The sequence below is a fragment of the Mucor velutinosus genome, assembly GCF_035048745.1.
Source record: "Mucor velutinosus strain NIH1002 chromosome Unknown tig00001572, whole genome shotgun sequence".
In the NCBI taxonomy this organism is placed as follows: Eukaryota; Fungi; Mucoromycota; class Mucoromycetes; order Mucorales; family Mucoraceae; genus Mucor; species Mucor velutinosus.
In genome coordinates, this window is record NW_027041898.1 from 388749 (window position 1) to 415409 (window position 26661).

Here is a 26661-nt window from a genome sequence, read left to right on the forward strand (position 1 = left end):
TGTTCGTATTTGTCAATTTTTGAGCTTTTTGACCCAATTTGACCTATTCTACCAGTTTCGACTATCTAAACTGCCATGAACAGCCCATACCTCCTAATTCTCTCTGTTTGACCCAGAGCCCGGAGGATATCCATGAGGGGTACCTCATGCTTTTTGAGTCGATTTTTGGCCATGTTTTCTTGACCCCAAAAAAGTTGAGTAAAAGTGCCAATAAGTAAGTGCTAGATGTGAGCAATGATTTGGTGATATTCTGGTGGCATAAAACGGCATGAAACGCGAGAAAACGTGGCTCAAATGTATTCAAATTTTGCTGCGTCTTGCATATTTGTGAGCAGTAAAGGTGAATGCAAGTATGCCATGTGTCAGCGCATACTTTTCTTTCCATTAATACAGACGCAGGGTATCGTAGAGGAGTCAAGTCTACATCCTCAAATCAATAACGGATAGTTCTTTTTCGAAAAAAAAAAATAAGGGATTAGTTACAGTTCAAAGGAAATCATTCAATGGTACTCTTCATGTTACAAGATACGCTTCGAATATGCTTTGTTTATGTGCAGTATTGATAAAAACAACCGGATTCCAGATAATGCAAGAATAATAGGCCATATTTGTGCCAGATGACGTGATATGCTTCTTTATAGAATTCCATTATAAGTTCAATCGTGGTGCTCCAGACAATTTAAACATGTACAATAAATAACTGTTCTTTATGGAAAATTGTTGGATGTCTTCTTGCCACGTCAATGGTGGTGGTTACCATCCATGCTTAAAGAAATCGAGTGATTTTCTTTATTGATTGGAGTACTATTTGATGTGTAGTTTATACAATCCTAATGTTCTCCACTTTTCTCGTTATATATATTCAATCTGGTGAACAGATATCAAATGTTTTTTGGAGCAACGCTTGGAGTAATAATGCTTTTCAAACTATGTACAGTACAGATTAGGGCTCTTTGTTGTTCGCTGTGCCAAGTCCATTCCATGCATCTCTTTGAAACGTCGAACGAATGAATTCCTGGTTTTCGATTTTCGATCGCACTTGGCACAATGATGATTTGGCTTGTTTATATCTATCTCTGCGTTGGGGTTTCTATTCGTTTTGATTGAAGCAAGTATCATACGATGAGTCCTTTTGTAATGCCTTCTGTAGCGGATTCGATCCTTGTAGTGTGTTTTGCAAACACTGCAATACCAGCTGGGATCCAGAGGACCAGGAAGCTGTTTGGAGCTATCTCCTAGCTGTCATTCGATGACTAGAGCAAACGATACATTTTGTTTGATGTGTATGTGCGTTGGTAGACACGATGGCAGTTGTTGGGGCCATTAACGTCTGATCTCAATTCTTCTTTTTCGTCGACCTTCTTTCCAATGGAATGCTTGATTAATAGGTGGTATCTGAATGTCCATTTCTTGCTATAAGATTTGTCGCAAACTCTGCAGAAATTGTAGACATCGTTGACATTGGGCTTGAGGCTATTTACTGGAATCACTGAATCACTATTCTTGTGAATGGTGAAGAGGTGTTTGTTCGAGGTTTCTTGGGAGTAAAATGAGCTGCCACGAATACCACAGAGGTTGTGGAGATTGAGCGTCTTCCAGACTGTTCCAGAACGACTTTATACTTTATAGCAATGCGATCTGTACTTTTTACTGTAATTTGCAATAGAAATTAAAGTCATGGATGTTAGGCTGCTCCTTTTCTCCGTGAGGCTGGTTTTTTTGGAGTTTTCATTTCGTGCATTGTACCGCAATGATTTGGGAAAAGCTTTCTTGACTTGTATTGGCATTCGCGAGATGAGCAATAATAGTAGTTTGGATTATTCCAGCCAGGCAAAATGCCGGTGTTTTTGATGATATATCCCCACAGTACTTGTATGCCATGGATGGGTTTAAGATGCACTCTATAGCTATTAATTCGCTCGCATGTTACTTGGCATGAACGGCAATGGAAGTTGGTATCTTTAGAATTAAGGACCCTATCATTCAATAACTCCCACTCCCCCCCCCTATTCAGACACGTATGATGCGCTTTGTAGAGATGATTTCGGTATCTACATATATCTGGCTCCAATTCCAGTTTGATCAATGGGTAAATGCGTTTGATATTGTGAATTGATCTGCGATGGTTTATTGCTGATTGGTAATTGTCGAACTCTATGTTGCATAGGCAGCAATATCTTGTGGTGCTACTGTTTCGTATCTGATACTGTCGATCTATTGTGCTTCTTTTTTTTTTTTTAATGCCGTGAGTACGAGTGTCGCTACGTTTTAGTTTCATTTCGAGAGGTGAAGTATCTGTCACAAATTAGGGTATGACGAAAATATGAATTGTTTTCCATGTACTCATTGGTAACGGCTGGTTCTTTGAGCATACCATGTGTTTGATTGTCATGGTTCAACTACATTAAGAATTGGAAAGGTTGCACTCAAGGCTTAAGGCGTTTTGCATTAGAAAGAATCATTTTAATTTATGCATTACATTTACAATGATAGAGCAACAGCGAATCACACCATTTTCAACAAACCCACCATCAATCCTTAGTGAAATTCCTCTACCTTTGTAAAAAAAAAAAAAAAAAAAAAAAAAAAAAAAAAAAAAAAAAAAAAAAAAGAAAAAAAAATATCAGGTTGGCGCTTTTGCATACTCACTGCAATTCATCACGTCTGTCCATATCAAGAACATTTCATCATATTCAAATATCCATGTTTATTTTACAGCGATAAATTAGTTTTTCAACATCAAACCGAAGCGGAGACCAGCAACAGCCAATGCAGAAATCTTGAGCGTGTCCAAAGTGATATAAGCACGATGCCCCTTCAAGAAGAAGGGATCCTTATCCCAGAGCTCCTTTGCAGTAGCACCACCCTTTGCAACTTGTTCAGCACGCTTGTTGAATCTTGGTAAAAAGTAAACAGACTGTGCAACAGTGATGGCGATGGGTGCAAGAGCAGCAGTCTTTAACACGTTGTCAACGAATCCATCATGTCTTGCAATGCGTTCGTTCCAATTTAAATAGAGATCGAGACTCAATAAGCTGACCGTAGCCTAATGTGTGTATGTGTATGCGTGCATTAATTTTCCCAGCGGCCCCCAACATTGCCTTGTTATGCAAAACCTTACCTCGATCTTGTTGATCCAATTAAAACGGTGTCTACCTACATCCAGCTTTTGGTTCTCATCGAGACTGGGGACATTAGCGAGTAATGGTGTTTCAATGTAGCTCATATTCAAAGTGGTGGCAAACCAGATGGCATTCAACAAGGTAAGACCCAAAGTCAATTCGCGTAAAGATGCCTTTTTGAGACAGGTTTGATGGATAATGACTTGAAGAGCAGCAGAGGGAACAACAACCTTGACAGTAGACCAAGGATCCAGCAGGAATTCAGAGACTTTGTTAGTAACAGTGACAGGAGGTCTTGTACCGGCAGCAGGAATAGAGGTCATTTTTGTGATATGTAAAATTAAGAAGAAAAGAAGAAAAGATTAATGCAGGCAAAAGCAAGAAAATCTGGGGATTTTTATAAGAGACACTGAAGGGGTTCCAAATGTGATGACATATTGACAACATTCCACCATTTCAATGCCATGAAATAATCAGCTCGTCATTATAGTGTGTGTGTGTGTGTGTGTGTGTGTGTGTGTGTGTGCATTTAAAACATAAAACTTTCTCTTTGTGCTTTTTGTAAAACGATGCTTATAAGCACACCCAGATGTATCAACGCTTAAAATTAACATGAGACACCTTGAGCTTCTCGGAGTTAAAGCAGCCCATAGTTAGAGATGTGTTGTTTATGTTGATCCTTAATAAGGAAAATTCATATTGTTTTCATTATCCCATATCTTTAATAGCCTATTTCAAATGCCTTTATTTCTTTTGCTCTTCTTTCTCGTTACTTGTACACTTTTTCTTATTTACTAACACAATGGCAATTTACTCAAATTATGGTCAGACTCCCTTGAAAAAGTCATTTGAAGGTAAATGATGATAACGATGTGCATTCAATCACAGGTATTAAGCTCCGAGATCTTTTCCTGTGTGCATGATAGAAAAGAAGCAGATGGTCAATGCCTGGGAGCTTATTCAGAAAAAGAGTAAGTTTAGTAAACGATCTCAAATGTGTGTCGCCTCCCCTCCCATCCTCAACATCCCGTTCTTTTAGCCTTTACGAAATGGGTCAACAACAAATTAGACTTGAAAAATATACCCAACATTGTCCATTTAAACGAAGATTTAGCAAATGGTGTTCGTTTGATCCAGCTGCTGGTAATTCGTTACTCGCTCACATACACACTATCGGCAAATTTTCCTTACTTTTTGAAATATAGGAAATTATTGGTGGTGAATCACTCAAACCATTCAATCAAAATCCAGGCATGATTTTTCAAAAGATGGAAAACGTCAACAAAGCTTTGGATTTCATCAAACTGAGAGGCGTGGCGCTCACCAATATTGGCGCTGAAGACATTGTCAACAAAAACTTGAAGCTTGTCTTGGGCATGTTATGGACCATCATTCTTCGATTCACCATTGCAGACATCAACGAAGACGGTAAAAATGCCAAAGAAGGTCTGCTGCTTTGGTGTCAGCGTAAAACGGCCAACTACCACGATGTCGACATTCGGGATTTCACCTACAGCTGGACAGACGGTTTGGCCTTTTGTGCCCTGATTCATCACCATCACCCAGAACTGATTGATTATCACGCGCTGGATAAGAGCGACCGACATGGCAACACAGCTATTGCATTTGAAGCGGCTAAAAAGTTGAATATCCCTCAATTGCTGGATGTAGAAGATGTGTGTGATATCTCGAAACCCGATGAAAAGTCTGTCATGACCTACGTAGCTGAATACTTTCACGCTTTCTCAGCAAGAGATGAATTTGAAACGGCTGGCAGAAGAGTGGCTAAATTTGCTGATGTGCTATTGTCCGTGTGTGATATGGAGCATCAGTATGAGCTACGAGTGCGTGCTGTAAGTAGATACACGTCATTACCCAACATTGATGGCCCACTGACATTGCTTTTTCATTAGTTGATGGAAGCAGTCGAGTTTATCCAAGAAGAATGGGATAATACAGAGCTAACAGACAGCTACATTGACGCCAAACAAAAGAGCATGGCATTCGACATTTACAAGAGCACTGATAAACGTTCGTGGGTTGCTGAAAAGAGAAACATCGATGCATTGCTAGGCAACATTCAAACCAAAGCCAAAACATACAACCTGAAGCCATACTACCCACCTGCTGGACTCACACTGAAGGATTTGGACAATACATGGAACACTTTACTACAGAATGAAGCTAAATACCATCGCAGAATCAACCGTACCATTCGAGAGTGAGTAGCACACACAGAGTAACGCCTAATTGCGCACACTAATTTTGCTCTAGGATCAAGGAGGGTCTACGAAAGGCCTTTGCCGAGGCAGCAAATGAATTTCAGAGACAGTTAGATAGCATCTCAGCTAAACTAGTCGATCTGGAAGGAAGCCTTCAATCCCAGCTTGCACTTGTTCAGGGATTGACCAATTCATTTGAGCCAATGCAAGAATCTCTTCAAATGATCCACATACTAGACCAAGAATGTATAGAGGCAAACACAGAGGAAAACGATTATACCGTGTACTCATTAGAGGACCTCAGTTTTGGTTTGGATCTGGTGAAAGAAGCAGTGCAAAAGAAGAGTGCGTTTATACAGAACCAGGTGAGTTTTCTCTATGAAAAGTAGTGTGAAGGGTCCAGAAAGACTAACATGAGCTCACCTATTAGATTGTGTCGAGAAACATGACCAACTTGACGCCAGTGCAATTGGAAGAATTCGAGCAAACATTTAGATATTTCGACAAAGATTATACCAACACACTGAGCGCATCTGAATTCAAATACGCTCTATCAAGTCTAGGCATTGTGTACGACAATGAACGCCTGGAAAGCATCTTTTACGACATCACACACGACAATGACTTTATGTCATTTGAACAGTTTATTCGATTCATGGTGTCTGTTACTGAGGACAAAACGACACCGGGTCAATTGCTCGATTCTTTCAGAACCATCGCTGGCGATAAACCCTTTGTCACGGAACTGGATCTGAAAATGAGCCAGATCCCTGTCTCCATGATAGACTATCTCAAAAAGATGATGCCTAGGAGCTATTCTGATAATGAAATGGATTATGAATCATTTGTTCAAGACATGTTTATTAATTAATTAATTAAAATGGCCTTATATAGAAAATAAATTAAAAAAATGAGTTTTTATCGCATCTGGAAACCAGAGACACATTTCGCGGGATTCGCCTTTTAGGCATGTTTAATAATTAAGCGGTGGCATCAACTGAAATGCATCGCTTGTGCTCGATTTATCATACAGTATTAGTATGCATGCTGGTCCAAGGTACTGTGTATATACTGTAGTACCAAGGTAACGCGCGACTCTAAAACCTGTTGACTGAAATTATTGCATCTCAAGCATGATAACAATGACTCAAAACCGTTGAAGCAATGTACTGCACATTTTGACAGATGCCAGATCTCCTAAATCGAGATGTCGAAGAGCCTAGATATGCTGACATTTATTAGCAAACATCAGTGCATGATATTCTGCGAGAATCGATGGTAGTTTGTGCTGTCAGCTTGCCAAGCATATTAATAATACGCCACTCGCTCATACAGATAAATGGTCTGGATCATGTATTTGAATCTTAACCCAGTTATGGAATGCGATGATCTTGTCGATCTCAAAATACGTCATTTGGTAGAGTTCTCATTTCAAAAAGCTCGTAGGCACCACGCGTACATCATGATGTCAGTTTAATCTTAAGTTTGACACTATTATTCGCTGAATAACTAAATGTAGGACGTGCAGGACATTGCCTGTGTCCTCAGAGCGTAAAACCTGCTAAAGTGTGGAAAAAGGTTATTTCAATGATCTCATTTCGCATTTTTACAAGTGTTGGGATACATGTCGAAATAAAATGCGCCTGTAATGGCCGATATCGACTTCATGAACAGCTAAATAATGAAGCAAGGTAAGCAACAAATACGAAGCAAAGAAGAAGAAGGTAAAAAAAAAAAAAAAATAGGCAACCAACCACTCGCCTTTTCTTTCGCTCCGTGTTTCTTGCTTCGTACTTGAAATGTATAGCTTCTGCAAAGGATATGAATTGTGGACTGAGGAGGTGAGATTCCTGATACATTGTTTGTAGGTAATCGACCGAGCTAAAAAGAAGACTACAAACTAAGGCTCTGTTATCAAGGCATCAGTAAAAAAAAAAAAAAAAAAAAAAAAAAAAAAAAAAAAAAAAAACATTTCATTCTGCTTTTCATTGATTTTACTTACTATTTGTTGTTCGCTGCATCTTTTATGTGTTTAACGCTTCTTTATTCAAGCGAGTTTATGAGCTTTTTTCTTTAAGTACTTGTTGAACTATTCCCTCAGGAAATAACGCTTTTTACACGATACGCAGATCTGGTTGGGGTCTTTGATGTTAATCGTGACTCCAAGGTTATTCTTTGGTCGTTTTGGAGACTTTATGCCGTGAATGATATTTTTTTTTTTTTATTATTATGTTAAACCACATTTTTATAAAGTTAGACGGCTACAGGTGGCCAGTTGAACTTTGCATTGTTTCTCAACTTGGAAACAGTGCTGCTACCGCTGCTGCTGCTGCCTATCAGACGTCTTATCTCTGCTTGCTGGCCCAACCGCATCACTGAAATCTGTTCTTGGTAGGATTGTTGCAACGAAGCCACTTGTGCCGAATGCATGTGTTGGGATTGCTCAAACTCGACCAATATCTGATCCAGCTCATCATTGACCGTTGACTTTGCGTGAGACTCTGCATATTTGAGTCTCTTTTTCAGATCCTCCAATGCCTTTTCATGTTGCAGCTGTAGCTTTTTCAACTGATGCAAATGCCCTTGTTCCAATGACTTTGTGGCGTTTTCATGGTTCATTTTCAGTTGCTTTAATGATTTTTCATGCTGAACAAGAGCTTGGTCCTTTTCAGCGAGTGCCTTGGCATGTGATGCAAGAATGGATTCATGCTTTTGCTTTTGTGTCTGTGTATAACATTATAATATAGCAAAAGGAGGATGAGCATGTCTAAACAATAAAGTAGTAATTCAACATTGGGGGGGGGGGGCTCACCTCTAACTGCTGATTGAGTTCATCCAGTCGTTGTATTAATAAACGATCGTTCTCCAAATCCATCGTGAGTCTGTTCAGCCTCTTTTGATGCTCCTGTTCTCTGGAGGATGAGTGCTTTGGCTTTCTATCTCTTCTGTTCAATTGAGAGCGAAGTTCTGCCAGTTCATTTTCTTTCTCGGTTAATCTCTCCACAGCAAATTTGTTCTGTTTGTATGTGAGTATAATTTTCCCCAAGATGAACTATTCAACACATTGCTTACAGTCTCTTTTAGCTCCTCCAATTGAGCCGTAACTTGTTTCAAAGCAGGCTTGATCAATTCAGCCCTCTCTGCTTCCCACTGAGCTTTCAGTTCCTCCAACTGCGCTTGTTGATCTTGCAGTAATTTGTCTTTTTCAGCCAATTGAGTGTACAAATCCTCGTGTTCGACACTGGTACTGCTTGCTGACTCTACAGCGGTGGTAGTCATGGTGCTTTCTTGCTGCTGCTGCTGCTGCTGCTGATGCATTTTCTGCATCAATTCTTGGAGTTGTTGCTCTTTCTTTTCGAGCAAAGCCTCCTTTTCTGCCAAGGTTGCTAAGGTTTCCTTGTTCCGTGCTTCCAGGCTTAGTAACGCCATTGTGGTTTCGCCGTTGCCTTGGTCCTCTTTGGGTACTGCTGTTGATTCAGCGATGGAGAGCTGACATGTGACAGATTCATTAAGCTGCTGTCTTAATTTCTCTAGCTCAGAAGTTTGCTTTGCAATCGTCTCCAGATGAGCCTTGTTCTAATAAGAAATCAAGCATTAATACATACAACACCAAGGAGTAAGAAATAGGGGAACATTTGTCACGAGAAGGGAAGGGGATGATATACTTGCTTTTGACTGCAATTCATTGTATTCCAGCCTTATCTGCGCTGCAGTTTGAGATTGTTGACTAGCGACACTTTCTGCTTTCGTTGAGCCATTGATACCTGAGGACAAAGTGGGCTCAACGTAATTAGGTGGCATGAATCTTCCGTTTACTATATAGGACGTACTTTGCTGTCTGCTGGCGGTGGAAGCGGTGGATTTCTTGCGTGATCCCAGGCAAGGCATGTTTTGAAGTGATGTGTATTGACAACAAATGAGTAAAAGGGCCATCTGAGAGAGCTGTATTTATATACTTCATGCATGTTCTGGGCAGGATGTGATACTACAAAATCAGGGGAGGAGGAATAGGGGAGACAAGCACGCTCTGTCAGAGACTGGTTTGGTGGTAGGAATAGTCTCAACCTTGATTTTATTGTCTAAAGCAAGATATATCCCTTTTTATTACTATTCTTGATGTAAATCACTTTTTTCCCTCTCCTCCTACTACTACTGTCACAGCAAAGGAGCTTAATCGTATCTACAAAAATCAGGAGAATACATAGTATTGGAAATTTAATAAATATCAAATGTACATCTATATTTTTAGGCATCTAGATTTCTCATCGTTGGTTCAATACATAGCGTAGATACAGTTCATCAATAAAGTGTGTATGTCTAAGAATAAACGGGTGAGTCAATGTGGAATGGCCTTAAGTATATAGACAACTTACCTGATGCCTGGTGGCCTGACCACTTTGAAATAGCGCAGTGCATCAGGCACAGCAACACCCAGTCTTTCAATCATATAGCAACAAATAAAGAACCCAGTTCTATTGAATCCATAATGACAATGCACAGCAACCTGGGCATCTGGGTTTTTTGCCCAACACGAGGCTGCAATCTCATTGAACTTGGCTACTTCTTCCCTTGTAGGCGGAATCTTGGACACGGTTTTGAACTTGATGTATTCGATCCTCGAGTGTTCGAAATCAGTCGCTCTGTAAGGTGGTGTGTCGTTGGAAATGTCAATAATAAAGCGAATTTCAGGATATTTGGCGAGTAAAGCTGAAGGGCAGTGCGCTGTATCTGTTTGACGCATTACTTTCATGGCTCTGAACAGCGAGGGACCAATAGGCTCTTCTGTGATGTTGGCAATGCTGACCCATTTTGCATAGTTCTTTAAATCCCACTTGTTCTCGCCTTTGGTTTTGTGTAATATCTGCCATGCGCCACTTAGTGTATTCAGTCCACAGTTTTTGATCAAAAAATCAGAGATAACGGGGTTCACCAGCTCTGGATGCACCACCATAGGCACATGCCCCACATCAGGGATCACATAGGGTACAGGCACTCGCATGTTATCAGATGGTGTCACTGCATCCCATTGGTTGTCTTGAGAAGCATCCAAACCAAGTAGATGATTGCGGATCAAGTTCATTTCAGTAGGTGGCGTAATGGTGTCTAGTCCACCGCCTATCAGCAGCACGCCCACTTTGATCTTGTCATAAACACTTTTATCCGGGAAGCTCGCTCCTCTTACAAACCGCTTGTATACAGATGACCTGCTCTGAAGATTCCATTGCAATTGACTGTGACATATGAATATCTCTAAATCCATAACAACCTTTACATACATACCTTCTTCGAATATCTACATCACTAATCTCTGTACCCAAGAAGCGATCCACACTTTTTGAATGCAATCCGCCTTTTCTATCGGCTGTTCTGGCGCAATTGAAGAGCCAATTGGGTATCCACCTCAGTTTATTCTGATTTCGTTTTTGTGTCTCGTTGATGTGTTCCTTGGGTGCAATCAAGACGAGTCCTTTCAAACTGGCTTGTATTTCAGGTGATGCTGCAACAGAGGATGCTATTGAACAACCATACGAGTGAGCAATGATGACTGTCGCCGGATATTTGTATCGATCCAGTAATAGCTTCTTCACATCGTCCACGAGAGATGCCGTTGTGTACGACTCCCAGCTAGATCCATGTTATTTCACTTGAATGCTGGTTGATTCAAATGGCCTACTTACTCTTTACTCACTTCGCTCTTGCCGCAACCCAGTAAATCAATGGCAAGGATGTGTGCGGTATGCGAAAAGTACTCGATTTGACACTTCCATTGTGACACCTGGTCAAACAAAAAGAGAGTGTGTGTAAATACAATACTACTAAATACCAATAGAGAGCATACTGCTATTACCTGTCCACCTAAGCCATGAATAAACACAATCAAAGGTACTTTACTGCCCAACTCGTGAATGATGTGCACGATCCGAAGTCGATGGCCATTGATGTCGACGAATTGTGTGTTTTCTGTAATGATCTCGGGCTCAGCTGTAGTATGAAAAGGAGTAAATATACATGTGCGCATATTGTTCTGAATGATAATTACGTTCTTCCAATAATTCATGCTCCAGCAAAGCTTCCTGGATATTTCGTTTACATATCAAAAAGTATAGTCTTTCCGATAATGAAAAGCGTTTATCATTGAACAGGTAATAATAGCTGACGCCGGCTATTAGTGACAGTGCGAGTAGAGTTGTCCCACTTGACACTGTTGCAAGGGAATTTGTGATTGTTGACATGTCTCCACCTCTTTGCTTGAAAAAATAAATGTTGAAAAGAAAAAGAAAAAAAAGAGAGAGGAGAAAAAAAAAAATTACATACACACAGCGTCCATGTAAACTTGTTACGAAATTTAAGAAATCAATCGTGGGGTTACGATTGGCTAGATTTGGCTTGTGTGTGCTCTCTCCGTAGAGTGTATGTGTGGGACGGCCACGCCCAAATTGAGATTTAGGCAGCATTTACACATGAATTTCAAATTGACACGAGTCTGATTTTTCTGGCAGTAATAAAGGTCTGGTTGAAAGATACATGCATGTGCTATCCAAGAGCCACGAGTGATTTCATCAAGAAACCAAAGTGTCATTAGTAGAAAATATTTGTTGGCATTACTACTACCAGTCAAATCATTTGACCACATGAATCTAATGAGTGGATAAAAATTAGTTGCCATGTTTTTTTTTTAATACACTACCATTGATATTGATTAAATAATTGTTTATTTAAAAGCGATATTTTACCCTGCAAAATGAATAGCAATGTGCTCGCTATACTTTTCAATTAACAAAGATGTGATGTGAGAAGAAAATTTTCTGCCTGATTAAAAGATGTATGTCCTACATAACTGCACCGCTTGATGATAGGAAAGATATAAAGTACGTAGTGAGAGTGGAGTTATCAGTAGCTTCACCTAAAAAAAAAGACTTGATGCGCTGCTCAAACCATGATGCTCAGTGCTGCTAACCTATAATATTTCTGAGAAAAAGCATACCGACCTTCCATTGTACATTATGCTGAACATCTATATTAATGAATGTAACATACTCAAATTACACCTTATCGCTCTCGACTATTACTTACCTCCTGTGGTGTTGCAACAATACTTAAGACTACCAAAGTAGAAAGGAAACGTAGAAAAACTCACGGTAGCACCACTATCATCTAACTATTACTTGAGACAGTATTTGAGATGATGAGGGAACGACTGTGTGCAAAACCTTTTAATTGGCATAAATTTCAAACCAATTTGTAAAATAATAAAAATCGAGTTTATCCCATATCTATTCTTTTGCATACATATTACACTCATAAACCATATCTCTGCACACGACAGATGACAAGAGAAACGAATAACATCGCACGTTAATAATAAAATGCGAGAAAGAACGGCAACTTAAATACAAAGAATCGAGCTGAGAGCCTTCAAATTGATAGAAGGACACATTCCCCACCACATCATGTCGTCTCTTGCTAGATTGGTTATGTAATTGGATAGTGTACAAATGGCATTTTAGTGCGGACTGCAGTAAAAAGGGGTTAAAAAAGCAGGTAGAATACTGTTAAAATCCTTCTTTATTCGAAATTAGGATAATGTGCAATAAAATGTATATTCTACGTCTCTATTTATATTATTTTTTGGTTTATATCTCTTATCTGGCAGCAGTTTAGTAGTTGCCAGTGATTCCATTACTTTATATATTTTTGTTGGGTCATTTAGTTGTTGATCTGATGGATCAAGAACGGTATTTCAATATATGGTTTTTGAATCATGCGTGAAGAATAGCTCTTTATTGTTGAGCCTGTATCCTTTTTAGGTATATTTATGTTACAACACATTACAATACCCTTGACATTTACTTTAGTATCTGTCATCTCTTATTTTAGAGCATTTAACCCTTGTTATCATCATGCTAATACTATTATTATGCATGCCTATCTGCTGATGGTAGCATGGTTTGATTGAGATGACATTTATTTTGGGCTTTGTTTATGATGGGAATCTAGTCTAGTTCACTTCACGGACAAAAGCCATCTGCTGAAATAAATATATATGAAAAAAAAGGAAAACGACGACTTTTCTTTCCAGTCAGCGCTTGCTTTTTATCTAGCCTGGTTCAATAGATAATCGACATTGGAAATGCTATTTTCAAGCGGGGAAATATACATACTTTAAGTTGGAAAAGTTATTATTCTTGAATAAAGCAAGCTACAGTTGTCTAGTCTTGACAACAAGATTCTTCAGCATGTCAAGTATCTATTGATAACTTGAAACCAGCAAGTAAATATGGCCCCTTTTCGTACGTTCCGATTTTTAAAATGCTTGGTCAAATGCATACATGTGTGGTGTACACATGCGAAAGCTAAACGGAGCTTCAATTTCTATTGTTCTGAATGATGATCCATAGGATTCCGAAATCTATCGACCTTAAAATCACTTGATTCTTGATAGTAAACACCCCTTCAAACTTATATAAAACTTGTAGAGAATTGCAAGGAAAATACAATGGTATTTATATCAAGTCTCTGGTGTACATTGCTCAACTGGTTTTTGATGAGATAACTTTTGCGACTTTTTGACTGTTTTCTAAAGATTAATCAGTATCTGTCATCAGAATATTTTGTTAAGCATTACTAAACATTGTAGACCAAAACTTTTCCTATTGAATGAGCTATTGCTTGAAGCTCTGGCATGAATCTATCCTAAAATATTGACAATATTGTCCTGACCAAAAATAGGTCACCCAACTTTTTCGCTTGCTATCACAGGCAGATTTTGAAGAAAAATCCATCATTTTGCATGACACCCTTTTTTGGATATATCTCGACAAATATTCATTGGATTTGCACAAGACAAAGACCATACGATAGTTCTACGCTATATTCGTCATAATATGTGAGTTTAAAGTACCAGATGTACGCTCCCTTCATAAATTTGCTCAATATCATATATTTTATGAGCTACAAGCAGAGGATATTCAAAACGTTTTTTGTTTATCTCTAAAAACCATACCATCATATAGAGAGTTGAAAAAGAAACAGAAACTATTAAGCTTGAAGCTCTTGTTCATTTAGTAAAGTCCAGCGGTACGGCCCTTTGAAATTTGTCCATTTTCATTGTTTTTCCTCACTACTCATCGACATCGTTCTCAGCAAGCCCAAACACAACACTCCCTAATCAACCAAAGTATTCTCTACAACGTTTACTACACATAAAACCAGCATTCGTATAATAATCCAATGGCTTTTATTAGTCATCTAAATTTGCAAATTTCAAAAAGCACGCATTTCTCAACAACCGTGCTACCTGCGCATTTTTAGATAGCGCTATCAGTTGAAGAAGAGGCTAATCTGAAAGCTTTAATATCAACATCATCTAATAAAAAAATCGATTTTCGACCGTCGAGATGAAATAAAACCAAAATAATACACTCAAGATAATCCATTATATTCGTCCTTTTTTTGATTCAATGCACAATTAGATATATGCCTTAGTATCTACTATTGCTGCGCGGATCAAGTAGATGCATGGCCACTATCGCGTCTTTAATGCCCTACTACCTGCCATCACAACAACAGCAGCATGCACTTTATACATGCGTGATGAGCAGCAAACGTGTTGTACCAAGCAGCTGAAACAAATTAAAACAAACGCTATTGTACATGCTGGTACATATGTATAGATTTGTAGGCTATTGATAGCTATTTAGTTTTTGTCATTGTAGAGGAATGCTTAACTTATTCAAGTGATGATAGGTTGCAAGCTTGGTCAAGTCACGGCCCTATAAAGGACCTGTTGCTCTTGATCCAGCTCCTCTTTCTCATCTTTTTTAACAGCTAGCCACACTGAGTTTACAAAAAATTCATCCAAGTGTAATTTCCAAATTGGAATTGCTTACTCTTTTTCTTCAATATGGCTAAAAAGAAAGCAGGAAGCACCAAGAAAGAAGAAGGTATAGCTTTGGCTCATACTGTCTAATGCACAGCAATGTCTTATTTTTTTTTACTAGAAATTGCTGTGCTTGAGTACTTGACAAAAGTAAACAGACCTTACAGTGCCAGTACGTAGTCAATATCTATATCATGCAAAGATAGCCATGATCACACAACTAATATGATGATGTCCAATTAGCTGATATATTCAACAACTTACATGCCAAATACACCAAAGGAGCTATTACAAAAGCACTGGATCAATTGGTCAAAGATGAATCCATCATATCGAAAACATACGGCAAGTCCACCATCTACTCTGCCAAGCAATCATTGGACGATGTGCCCTCAGAAAAAGAAGTGAGAGCCATGGAAAAGTCATTGGAAGAACTCGCAGAGAAACACGATGCACTAGCAAGTGAGAACAGGACATTAGACCAAGGTAAGCTCCGTGGTGATAGTGGAGAGCTGGACGATTATTTGTGGTGCTAATGGCATGATGCAGTATTGGCAAAGACGAGAAGCGAGCCAACAACAGACGAAGCAAAGGAATTATTGGAAAAAGCCAAAACAGAGGTATGCTCTGCTCATGTTGAAGCAATATGTTGCTCATAAGATAACTATAGAATGAGCAACTGAAAGAGAAACTGGAGAAATTAAAATCTGGCACTGTATTGATTCCTCCAGAAAAGAGAAAAAGAGCCAATGATGACTTTGACACATATAGACAATTATGGAAGAAACGAAGAGGCATGGTAAGGATGGCATTGGAGCAAATGAACCGGGGACTCAGTGTATGCTCACTCTATGACTTCAGTTTCGAGAGATATTCAAAACTGTGACAGAACACTATCCTGGCAATCCAAGTGAGTTGAAGGAAGAGCTAGGCATTGAAGAGGATCCTATACCATTCGAACAAGATCCACTTGTCAACTAAAAAAAAAAAAAAAATGTTCAAAGTCCGGAAAATGAAAGGAAAAAAAAAAAAAAAGAAAAAGCTTCTTCCTCTGTACCCTGGTTGTGGCATTTTATATACATTTTCTTTTTTTTCACATTCAATAAAACACATCATGGCATCAAACGAAATTCAACCTTTATATCGCTCCTTTTTAAAGGTTATTCAGAAATGGCCTGTCGATAAAGTGAGACCCAACAGAGATTTGAAGCAAGTTTTATCCACTCGCATTGAAGAAACCTTTAGAAAACCACTCTTGAATGAAGAGACATTGAACGTAGCTCAAGCAGAAAAGGAATTATTGGCATTGGAGAAGCTATTGAACAATGAATTCAAGGAAAAGGTAGTGTTATGAGGGATGTGTGTGTGTGTGTGTGAGCAAGTGAATTCATTTCGACTGCATTTCATAGTACACATTATCCGAGAGAATTTTGTCTCCTGCCAGCAATCCCAAATACTACTCTGGCATGGTATCTTCGCTTGATGCCAACAAGGATGGAAGCCAGGGATTCTTGGCTAAACTCCTCAACCAACAGAAATAGATGAATGATATACCTGTAAATAAAGCCCCTCCTTTCTTTTTATTCATCCACATGTATAATAGCCATCATGATCTCTCTTGTCATTTTGATGTGGAGTAAAAAATCGAGTGTTACCCCGCTTTCCTTTTTTTTTTGTTTTTTTTTTTCAAGCGTTTATACTGACAGGGACCAAAAAGCCACCTCTCTTTTTTCTTTCTTTCGTTTATCCAACTCCTTTTGTATATCATGGCCAACAAGAGACAGAAGCTCGATACCAACCCTGAAGACAAGTTCCACAAGGGACTCATGGAAGCTGAATCCACTGCCATCATTGAAAAGGAATTCAAGGAATCAAAGCCTTACCTTCATTGCAAGATTGACACTTTGATCAACAATGATTTGTTGAAAAAAGTTCGCAAAGAAATCTTGTCCAACTTGCACTTCACTTTAAAGGAGACAGACATTTACAAGGTAAGCATGGGGTTGGAGTAAACGTATTGAGGAACATGATGGCTGATGTGTCATCAGGTCAATCAAACTGGTGATTTGGCCAATCTGGATGGTCTTCCCAAAAACGAACTCGAGCAACTATCCAGCTTATTTGAGCTTAGAAATGCCATCTATTCAACCGAATTCCGCAAGTTCATCTCCAAAGTGACAGATTGTGGACCATTATCTGGATCAAAAATGGACATGAGCATCAACTCGTATCAGGCTGGATGTCATTTACTCAACCACGATGATGTGATTGGCACCCGTCGTGTATCATACATCTTGTACTTGACGGATCCTGCTAAACCATGGCAACCTGAGGATGGTGGTGCTCTTGAGCTGTATCCCGTCATTGAAAAGGGTATCCCTGCTTCTGAGCCTACTGTCGTCATCCCACCTCAATGGAACCAATTCGTCATGTTTACCGTGCAACCAGGACACTCCTTCCACTCTGTTGAAGAAGTCGTTGGCCCCGGAAACCGTCTCTCCATTTCAGGCTGGTTCCATATACCTCAAGAAGGCGAGTTTGGCTATAAGGAGCCATCGCAAGAAGAGTCCGATGCTGCAAAATCCTCGCTGGAGCAGCTGCAAGAAGAACAAGATTCCAGTGATCGCTTTACCAAATACCAAGTAGAGAACCCACAAGAGGAGGAAATTGTTGGATTGACAGAGGATGTGATGGTTGAACTGGCAGAATGGATGAATCCCCACTATTTGGACCTGAAGATTGTCTCACAAATGTCAGAACGCTTCTTGGATGAATCAGCAGTACAGTGCAAAGAGATTCTGAACGAGCCCACTTTGGCTAAATTAGTCGCTGCCACCACCAAGTTGGATACAGAGGACAATGTCATTGAGAATCATCGCATTGTGCCTCACGGCACAGGCGTGCGCGCAGGCTGGACTGTGCAAGGCCCTCCTCATCGCTCAAGATACATGGTGAACAACAGCGACGACAAGGAAGGAGACATTTTTGCCTATTTAAAGTCGAGATTTGAATCTGAAGCTTTCAGATTATGGCTTGCTTCCATCACGCAACTGTTGGCTGTAGGCTACCGTGGTGAAGCACGTCGTTTCAGACCTGGTCATGATTACACATTAGCTACGACCAACACTAGAGGTCAAGGTGTATTGGATGTCACTTTCTGTCATGTCAACAAGCCAAGTGCTTGGGAGGACGGTGATGTGGGTGGCTATGAATGCTATATGGCTCCTCACGACGAGGAAGAGGATCCCGCTACTTACAAGGCTGCAGATGAGGATGGCGCTTTATTGACTTTGCCCGCAGGACAAAATGAATTGAGTTTGGTGTTGAGAGATGAAGGTGTGATGCGATTCATCAAGTATATTAGTGCAAAAGCACCTGGATCTCGCTGGGATGTTGCATTTGAGTATGATTTAGAGGAAGGACTCGATAATGACGATGATGAAGAACAACAAGAAGAGGCAGAAGAGAATTAGATGTGGTCTTGGCATATTGTAAATAGTAGTTTATTTGTTTTTTTTTTTCCTCCAATTCTCATCGTCAAGATTTTGTTACATTGTCATTCATCCAATAAATCCGTGTTTTATAGTTGGCAGAGCGGATCAAAAAATAACTTGAGGCACATTTTTTTTTTTTATATATAAAATACGATTTTTACATTCAACAATTGGCACCGCAGGTCCACATATGACCCCAGCAGCCACCAAAGTTACCAGTCTTTGCGCAAGACAGCGTGTTGTAGCCTTCTGGTCTGCAGTCATAGCCACGAGTGGAGAGCCCATTCAAGAACTGATCTCTGTGATGACTTCCAGACATGTAGCAAGCATTGTCCGTACACGAATAGTAACAGCGACCATCTAGGTCTTGCGAAGCAGAGCAAGCAGTGTCGCAGCCAAGCACAATAGCAACGCTGGTAAAGAAAACACAAAGGGCAGAGAGTTTGAGCATGTTTTTATAGTAAAACTATCAGTGAGATGATCGAGAGTGAAAAGCAAATCCTTGAAAGGCTTTATATACTATGGAAGTTTGAATCTTAAACTGTCCTGTATGCAACATGTAGAGCACAATGCTACTGGCTTTATGTATTGGCTTGGTATGTTCTCAAGAGAGAGAGAGAGAGAGAGAGAGAGATAATTCCCTCTCCTTAGCATCATACAAAACTTGCAATAGACATCGCCAATTGGCATGCATGTCAGTAGTCGGTCAAATTAAAGCACAATGTAGAATGCCACAACTGCAAGGATAGCTTATTTTAGAATGTACAGCTGCTGTGCATATCGTTGCTGCTATGATAAATCTACTTGCGAAATATTTGCAATGCATACAACCGCATGTTTGGTGTGATTGTAGCAGCCAACAATAATGGAAAACTCTGCTTGAATGCATTGCAGGTATGGTGACGGATGTTCCCACTGACTTTATTCCCGTGTTGGCCAATGGATGTGGTGGTTCGAATCATAAAGTCGTTTGCTTGGCTATGGTGTTTTGTCTTTCTAGAATACATATACTCATATACACTCTTTCACTCTCTCGCCCTCCTGATTTCCATACATGCATAATTTAGTTTTGCATTAGAAATCCAGCCTTGCTACAGCACTTGATTGCTACTAGTACATGAAGCAACTTTAGAGGCTAAACAAAGGCACATATCACACATTGCTAAAGATAGAGATCTAAAGATACAGTGCTACAGGCTCAATGGTCGTTGAATATTCGCGCTGATAAATGCCAAGTGTTGTATTTTGTACAAACAACATGCTTGAATTTAAGGCTCATCTTTTTTCAGTTCTTGTCCAACCCAAGAGTGAATGTTGTACGTGTACATACTGCTGTCTCTCTCTCTCTGCTGATTAGATGAAAGCAAGACAATAAGGATTCTGTTGGGATCCATGGTTTGTGTCATGTACCTGTACATCTGCTCATCTGTACATCCATCACACCCTACACATAGGATGTCTTTCTTTTTTTTTCTTTTTTTTTCTTTTTTTTTTTTTTTTTTTTTTTAATGAATACAGTGCATTGTTACATTTTTAGACATAAACAACAATTCTGTATAATAAGACTTTTACCTCGTTATTTTCTTTTTATAGCCCATTTATTTTTATATATGTAAAAACGATTTGTGCTTCCTATCGTAAGACAGAAATTTTATTTTTGAACATCTCGCTTGTAACCAATGAAATCGCATGCCATGCTCGGCTTTCATTGTGCACTTTGAGCCAGTGCATCCCCAACTTGATGTTTGCTCATCCTGATAGATGGTAAATACTATAGCCAAACGGAGCACTCGCTTAGCAGTGTCATTGGAATGTATGCATTGGCTGATACAGATGCATATATAGAATATGTGTTAGCTACCTAATTGTTGCAAGAAGAAGCTGCTTCACATTTCAAATTTGTTGAATGGAAGATGAAGAATGAAATGAAGTCGCTAGACTCTAGATATAAAAATATGTAACCTTCTTTCAAGGAGCGTTATCATCGTTTTGATACGCTGCCTTTCTTATTATACAGCTTTACACACACACACACACACACAAACACACACACACACACACAGCACAGCACAGCACACGTACACGTACACATTGTGCAATGGTTGGATATAAATATAAAATGTTAAATCCTGAAATGGGACATGGTGTACATGTTGATTGTCTACATTTGGTATTTCCGCGCCAACTCGAGTATTATCTGTGGTCCCTGAATCACAACACTTTAAAACACCGGTATTGAGTTGCTTCGAAATTAGTAATGATGATCTTGATTAGCATCGATTTTATACAAGGAAAGGCTAGGAAAAGGTACTACATGCATCAATGATTCATAATGTACAACTATCAATTTACTCAAAGCACAAGAAAACACCCCAAAAGTGCTAATCTGGTTTCTTTATACGCCAAGCAGCATGTAAACGTTAAATTCTAGAGGGATCGGCATGCTCCATAGATGATTGGAGAGGTGCAACATAGCTTTACATGTGTTGCACTGACTTGTATGTTATTGGAAATTATATCACCTTCAATAGAGAGAGAAACAGGGCCTGGAATCGTCCTGCGGGGTTCATCAGGTAATCCTTATATAAGAATAAGAAATATGGATCATCTCATGTTCTTTTCCTCTCTTTTCCCTCCAACTCTCTCTCTTTTTCTTTTATCTCCACCTTCCCTTTCCTCTCTTTCAATTTACTGCAACACTCCTTGTAGGTCACTTTGATTATACTTTCCTTAATAATGCGTACTCCAATTGCTATCGCGCTTGCATGCATTGCTGCTGCAACCATCTCTGTTGAGGCACTTCCTGCCAATTGCTCAAAGACGTACAAAGTCGTTGCTGGAGATACCGTAAGCCATTCAATTATCTTTGTGTATTTCATACCTGTATTAACACACCCTCTGATGTCTTTAGTGTAATAAGGTTGCCACCAAGGCTGGTATCTCGGTCGCCACCTTGACTTCATTGAACAGCCAAAGTAAGAAGACGCAATCATGTCATGACATTGCCCGTCGATACTTACCATATACTCTAGTTAATTCCAAATGTAGCAATTTGAAAGTTGCTGAGAAATTGTGTTTAGGCACCACTAAATCTACTACCGTCAAGAAGAAGACTACTACCAAGAAGAAGACTACTACCAAGAAGAAGACCACCACCAAGAAAACCACTAAAAAGACCACCACTAAAAAGACCACCACCAAGAAGGCAACTACTACCAAGAAGGCTACCGCTATTACTACCACCAAGAAGCCTTCTACCACCACCACTACCACCAAGAAGCCTTCCACCTCCACCACTACCTCTGCTGCTCCTACTGCTACCAGCGATCTCGTTTACAACTACGGATTGACCGCTCAAGTGAGCAGCAAGACTGATTTCTGTCTCTTCTTGCCTTCCACTCCTGGTGGAAAGGGAGACAACAATGGCAAGGTAGATGATGATGCCATCTCCAAGTCTGAAAAGAGCGCTGTTCCCTTTTGTTTAAAGAACAGTGCTAATGCACCTGGTGCTCGTACTTTGCCCGTTACCTTTATCAAGACCTCCTACTACTTCCAGAACACCACTGCTGGCTATGTCCAAGTTACTGGTTCATTCAATCCTGCTGCATGGGAACTCTCCACTAAGGATGGCGGTGGACAATACGATAACCACGGTGCTGGATCTCCCCCCAACTCCATGTGCTATGGTTACAGATACTATGTCAATTTGATTGAACCTGATGGCGGACATTACTGTATGAGATGTTGTGATCATTACGCTGATTGTAATGCCGGTAGAAGTACCTATGGCTGCAAGCGTGTTGTTGATAACGGCGTGTATCTTTAAACTATATTACTTGCTAGTAGTAGTGGATCATGTTTCACATGTTCTTCATTTGAATAAAGCTTAAACCCTTTAATTTTTTTAAAGGGGAGCAAAATTTTTTTTACTTGGCCTGTCTTCTCTCTCTCTCTCTCTCTCTCTCTCTCTTCCTTAAACATTTCACTTTTCTATAAATGAGTAGTAGTAGTAGTAACAGCAATCATCCATCATTGCCTACATCATCGGCTACTGTCAATGTCAGCCATACCGAATCTACGCCACTGTTAAGAAATGCACAGAAACAACAACAACAACATCATCAAAACAAACGCAGAGAAATCATTGGATTACTGTTTATGACACTATCCGCACTTGGATTCTCTACCATGTCCTTGTTTGTCAAATTGAGTGGCACCAGTTTTCCGTCATTTGAAATTGTGTTTGCTCGTTCCGTTGTGCAGACCATGTTCAGCTTGCTAGGCTGCGCTATTCTCAAGGTCAACCCTTTGGGCCAACCTGGTGTACGTCGCTGGCTTTTGTTCAGAGGTTTAGCTGGCACCTTGGGCCTCTGTTTGTTCTTTTACAGTATCACCCAATTGCCATTAGCTGATGCTACAGGTATATCTATTGGCTCACATGATGGAAGTAGTGTGTTTGTTGACTCTTGTCGTTAGTTGTCTTTTTCTTGGGTCCTGCTTTCACTGCCATTCTGGCATCCATCGTCCTCGGTGAAGCATTCACTTTATTCGACGGTATCTGTTCTGTTGCTTGCATGGTGGGTGTTGTCCTTGTATCCAAGCCTCAATTCTTGTTTGGCAGCCATGATGGTCCACAGGATCAAGATATCAGTGAATGGCAGAGACTGTTTGCTGTGCTGTGTGCATTGGCAGGCGCCATGATGTCTGCTGTTGCCTATGTCACTGTGCGCAAGATTGGTAGAGGTGCTCATTACATGGTGCATGTGGTTTACTTTGGCTTGGTGTCCATCGTCGTTGCCCCTATCGGTATGACAATGTTTCAAACACCTGTCATGCCTCAGGGTGGGTATGAATATGGCATGCTGCTCTTGGTGGGTTTGTCTGCTTTTGTCGGTCAATGTTTCTTGAATCAAGGGTAAGTCTTTGCGGGCCATATTGATGTGTTGTGTTGTATACTCACCCTACATCCATCTGTAGTTTGCAAATGGCTCCTGCTGGTCCAGGAACTCTTATGCGTATGAATGATGTTGTGTTTGCCTTTTTGTTTGGAATCTTTATCTTGCATGAATACCCTGATATCTATAGTATCTCTGGTGCCTCAATCATCGTCTTGATGACTTCTGCTATGGGCATTCACAAGATCTACTCTCACACCAAGAAATAAACTCGTTATAGAATATTGGATAGACTTGATTAGACCCACACATTTTATTGGATAACTGGACTTGAGTCTGGGTCAATGCAATTTTGCATTACAACGATCAATACATGATGGTTGGATCATGGAATCGATTTACATGTTATAAAGAGCACTTGTATGATGTGAACGAGGGCCCTTAAAATGGTCAAAGAGTCAACTAAATAGGCTGCCAATATTGAAATTTTAGTAGATTCAGAACAAGTTTGTTGATCCTCACGTAGCGAATTGCCCAATTGTGTAAAACCATGGCAGAGAATCCACACATGGCCTTCAAGGAATTGAAAATTGCGTCCAAGCACGCTGCGCTTGAATGCCTATAACAGGACTACGTGTTTTCAGCACAGGCATTGATGGCGCGACCTCTTTTTTTTTTTTTTTTTTCCTCGTTATTACTTGAATAGCCACCTCCTTATGAATATATTGCAGAATCGCATCGATTCCTTCAAAAATAACACATTGAAATGGCCATATGCTAACAAGCAACAGTATCATAAACCAGAAACTGTAAGTACAAGTTGAGTGTCTATCTCTTAACCTTGAGACTCACTCTGTTACCATAGTTTGCAAAAGCTGGCTTCTATTTCATGCGTAGGCCCAGGACAGTTGATAGTGTACGCTGCTTCATGTGCGATATTGATCTTGGTCATTGGAAAGCGGGACAATCGCCTTATACTCGCCATGCCACTGAATCACCCGCATGCCCTTGGGCATTGCTAAATTTCCCTGACGCTGCAGCATCCAGCAACAGAGCATTGACAGTGAATGAAAAGGACCCTACCACGCAACCTCAACATAAAGTTATGAGATCAGCTCGTCTTGCAACGTTCAATCATCACCATTATTGGCCACCCAACAAGAGTTTAAAGAGTAGACGGTTCCAAGTGGCATCCAAGGTAATACAGATTAGCTCATATACGAACAGAAAGTAAAAAGCTCAACTGGAAATTATCATCAGCTGTCAGACGCAGGGTTTTATTTCACACCCACATTAGAGAACACAGCTAGAATCAAGTGTCCATATTGTAAAGCTACTATCATGGAGCCGGATAAGACGACAGACGCATTGTAAGTTTTGCCTAGGAGCATCAAGTAACAACAGGTTTCCTAATGTCTGCCTATGTGCATCTCTGTAGGGCTTTACACAGACAACTCAACGACGCATGTCCCTTTTTCAGTCAACAACGAAAACTTGGCACCAAAAGCAGTAGCAGAAATAACAGAAGAGATACAACAGCCAGTACTGCATCCAGCGACACATATAAAACAGCTGAAAGTCAGTTGGATCTAGCATTACCGCCACCACCTCCACCTCCACAGGCACAAGAGGTACAACAGCAAGGGGATAACATGGTGCCACAAAAGCGAAAACCAGAGCAAGAGGAAGACGATAGTATCTGGGACATTAATCACTTTTTGAATATACCAGCTCATGTCAAAAAACCCACATTGACCTATGGCAACAAATCAACCGAAAGAAGAACACGACAAAGATTGTTACCGTCCGCTGGCAAAAGAACACATGTAGACATTTTCTCAAATTTGGACCTCTCGTCCTCTCCCTCTTTGGCTGTGGAGCGATCGTTAGAAGGCAGTAGCAGCAGTAGCCAGGTGAAAAAGCCATCATTGATAGAGAAGATGGACAAGCCAAGACCAAAGCGCACATCAACATCAACATCTACCAAGAAGAGAGAGCCACAGCAAACTAAAACAGTCAAAGAGAAGGCACCAACACCATCGCCAACCATACCACATGCAGCAGCTACAACAGAACCACCAGTAACTGCTTCAATAGCATCTTCATTTTCATCCAGAGTGCTACCGCCATTACAAACACAAGCACAAGCACAAGAACCATTACCTGACGATGAGTCCTTGCTCATGTCCCCCGTATTTCCTCCTCCAGATCCAATCCTACTTGATAAACCATTAGCTGCTATTCCCATCCAATTTAACAAGCCCACGACAGCATCTGCAGAACCGCCGCAATCTTCAGAAAGCACGCTATCCAGTGATGAAAATGAAGACCCAGTGCCTCTCTCCACCAGCACCACACCGTCCCGCGACAAAGGAAAACAAAGACAAGTAGAGCATGCCATCGTGCCCAAGAAAACGACGCTCAGTCTATCCAAATCGGGTCGAACATCCATTCCAAAAAGACCACCTACTTCACCTACAAGAAGCTGCAATTCAGACGTAGCAGCGTCTTTGGCTAAGCAAATGAAATACCTTCAGTCCACACCCATGCACAGTGTAAGCAGTAGGACAGTCAATGCCATGGATATCTTTGGTGAGTGTCCATTATCTCCCATCACCACAACTACATCATCATCATCAGCAGCAGCCACAGCAATCCCAAACAGCAATGCAGCACACATCAGAACACCCTCTATGGCTACTACAGGTACTGCTTCTTCCAGTGCAGATGGTGTGGTTGGTCGCACACGCAGTGTCTTTACTGCCGATGGTCAACGTCGTCTTTTTCACTCCAACAACACTACAGCAACAAATGCACCTGCCATGACATTGGACGTTAATTCAGCACCACCAGTAACAGCGGAACAGAAACAAATGTCTGTTGAAATGTATCTTCAACATGTGATGGATGAAAACATCAGAAAAGTGCGAGAACAAGGAAAGCAACTGATTGAGATCATGAAAGAGAAATCAGAAGACATCAAGCAAGGCTTGTTGAGTCAAAAGCAGCAGCAGCAGCAGCAGCAGCAGCAGTAGTAGTCAACCAGTG

At 40.3% G+C, this 26661-nt stretch overlaps 11 protein-coding genes across 11 annotated transcripts; 7 read left to right on the plus strand and 4 right to left on the minus strand.

The window, feature by feature from the left end:
* Positions 1 to 2725: 2725 nt before the first annotated feature.
* On the minus strand, positions 2726 to 3445 carry ATC70_013165 (Rhodanese domain-containing protein; the record flags this gene model as incomplete). The annotated part of the gene is made up of 2 exons (XM_064832331.1): positions 2726 to 3046; positions 3122 to 3445. The coding sequence occupies 2 exons, from the start codon at positions 3443 to 3445 to the stop codon at positions 2726 to 2728; spliced, it is 645 nt and encodes a 214-aa protein (XP_064687886.1).
* Positions 3446 to 3924: 479 nt separating this feature from the next.
* On the plus strand, positions 3925 to 6215 carry YDJ1_2 (Type I HSP40 co-chaperone; the record flags this gene model as incomplete). Its single annotated transcript, XM_064832332.1, has 7 exons — positions 3925 to 3976; positions 4049 to 4093; positions 4162 to 4265; positions 4328 to 4975; positions 5036 to 5343; positions 5397 to 5709; positions 5775 to 6215. 7 exons carry the CDS (start codon positions 3925 to 3927, stop codon positions 6213 to 6215), a joined length of 1911 nt encoding a protein of 636 aa, XP_064687887.1.
* A 1382-nt stretch (positions 6216 to 7597) lies between these two features.
* On the minus strand, positions 7598 to 9232 carry GET3 (Golgi to ER traffic- protein; the record flags this gene model as incomplete). Its single annotated transcript, XM_064832333.1, has 4 exons — positions 7598 to 8068; positions 8157 to 8360; positions 8417 to 8920; positions 8978 to 9232. 4 exons carry the CDS (start codon positions 9230 to 9232, stop codon positions 7598 to 7600), a joined length of 1434 nt encoding a protein of 477 aa, XP_064687888.1.
* Positions 9233 to 9606: 374 nt separating this feature from the next.
* On the minus strand, positions 9607 to 11577 carry ATC70_013168 (uncharacterized protein; the record flags this gene model as incomplete). The annotated part of the gene is made up of 6 exons (XM_064832334.1): positions 9607 to 9661; positions 9718 to 10575; positions 10625 to 10969; positions 11023 to 11120; positions 11193 to 11326; positions 11385 to 11577. 6 exons carry the CDS (start codon positions 11575 to 11577, stop codon positions 9607 to 9609), a joined length of 1683 nt encoding a protein of 560 aa, XP_064687889.1.
* Positions 11578 to 15248: 3671 nt separating this feature from the next.
* ATC70_013169 (uncharacterized protein) lies at positions 15249 to 16205 on the plus strand (the record flags this gene model as incomplete). Its single annotated transcript, XM_064832335.1, has 6 exons — positions 15249 to 15288; positions 15346 to 15396; positions 15468 to 15710; positions 15774 to 15844; positions 15895 to 16023; positions 16086 to 16205. 6 exons carry the CDS (start codon positions 15249 to 15251, stop codon positions 16203 to 16205), a joined length of 654 nt encoding a protein of 217 aa, XP_064687890.1.
* A 133-nt stretch (positions 16206 to 16338) lies between these two features.
* On the plus strand, positions 16339 to 16765 carry ATC70_013170 (uncharacterized protein; the record flags this gene model as incomplete). The annotated part of the gene is made up of 2 exons (XM_064832336.1): positions 16339 to 16566; positions 16634 to 16765. The coding sequence occupies 2 exons, from the start codon at positions 16339 to 16341 to the stop codon at positions 16763 to 16765; spliced, it is 360 nt and encodes a 119-aa protein (XP_064687891.1).
* Positions 16766 to 16990: 225 nt separating this feature from the next.
* Positions 16991 to 18697, plus strand: ATC70_013171 (uncharacterized protein; the record flags this gene model as incomplete). Its single annotated transcript, XM_064832337.1, has 2 exons — positions 16991 to 17215; positions 17273 to 18697. 2 exons carry the CDS (start codon positions 16991 to 16993, stop codon positions 18695 to 18697), a joined length of 1650 nt encoding a protein of 549 aa, XP_064687892.1.
* A 184-nt stretch (positions 18698 to 18881) lies between these two features.
* On the minus strand, positions 18882 to 19169 carry ATC70_013172 (uncharacterized protein; the record flags this gene model as incomplete). The annotated part of the gene is made up of 1 exon (XM_064832338.1): positions 18882 to 19169. One exon carries the CDS (start codon positions 19167 to 19169, stop codon positions 18882 to 18884), a length of 288 nt encoding a protein of 95 aa, XP_064687893.1.
* A 2285-nt stretch (positions 19170 to 21454) lies between these two features.
* snf21_3 (ATP-dependent DNA helicase Snf21) lies at positions 21455 to 22544 on the plus strand (the record flags this gene model as incomplete). The annotated part of the gene is made up of 3 exons (XM_064832339.1): positions 21455 to 21565; positions 21630 to 21693; positions 21751 to 22544. The coding sequence occupies 3 exons, from the start codon at positions 21455 to 21457 to the stop codon at positions 22542 to 22544; spliced, it is 969 nt and encodes a 322-aa protein (XP_064687894.1).
* Positions 22545 to 22714: 170 nt separating this feature from the next.
* On the plus strand, positions 22715 to 23882 carry ATC70_013174 (uncharacterized protein; the record flags this gene model as incomplete). The annotated part of the gene is made up of 3 exons (XM_064832340.1): positions 22715 to 23138; positions 23195 to 23633; positions 23696 to 23882. The coding sequence occupies 3 exons, from the start codon at positions 22715 to 22717 to the stop codon at positions 23880 to 23882; spliced, it is 1050 nt and encodes a 349-aa protein (XP_064687895.1).
* Positions 23883 to 24329: 447 nt separating this feature from the next.
* On the plus strand, positions 24330 to 26648 carry wc2_2 (white collar 2 type of transcription factor; the record flags this gene model as incomplete). Its single annotated transcript, XM_064832341.1, has 4 exons — positions 24330 to 24422; positions 24479 to 24811; positions 24874 to 24983; positions 25052 to 26648. The coding sequence occupies 4 exons, from the start codon at positions 24330 to 24332 to the stop codon at positions 26646 to 26648; spliced, it is 2133 nt and encodes a 710-aa protein (XP_064687896.1).
* Positions 26649 to 26661: the final 13 nt, after the last annotated feature.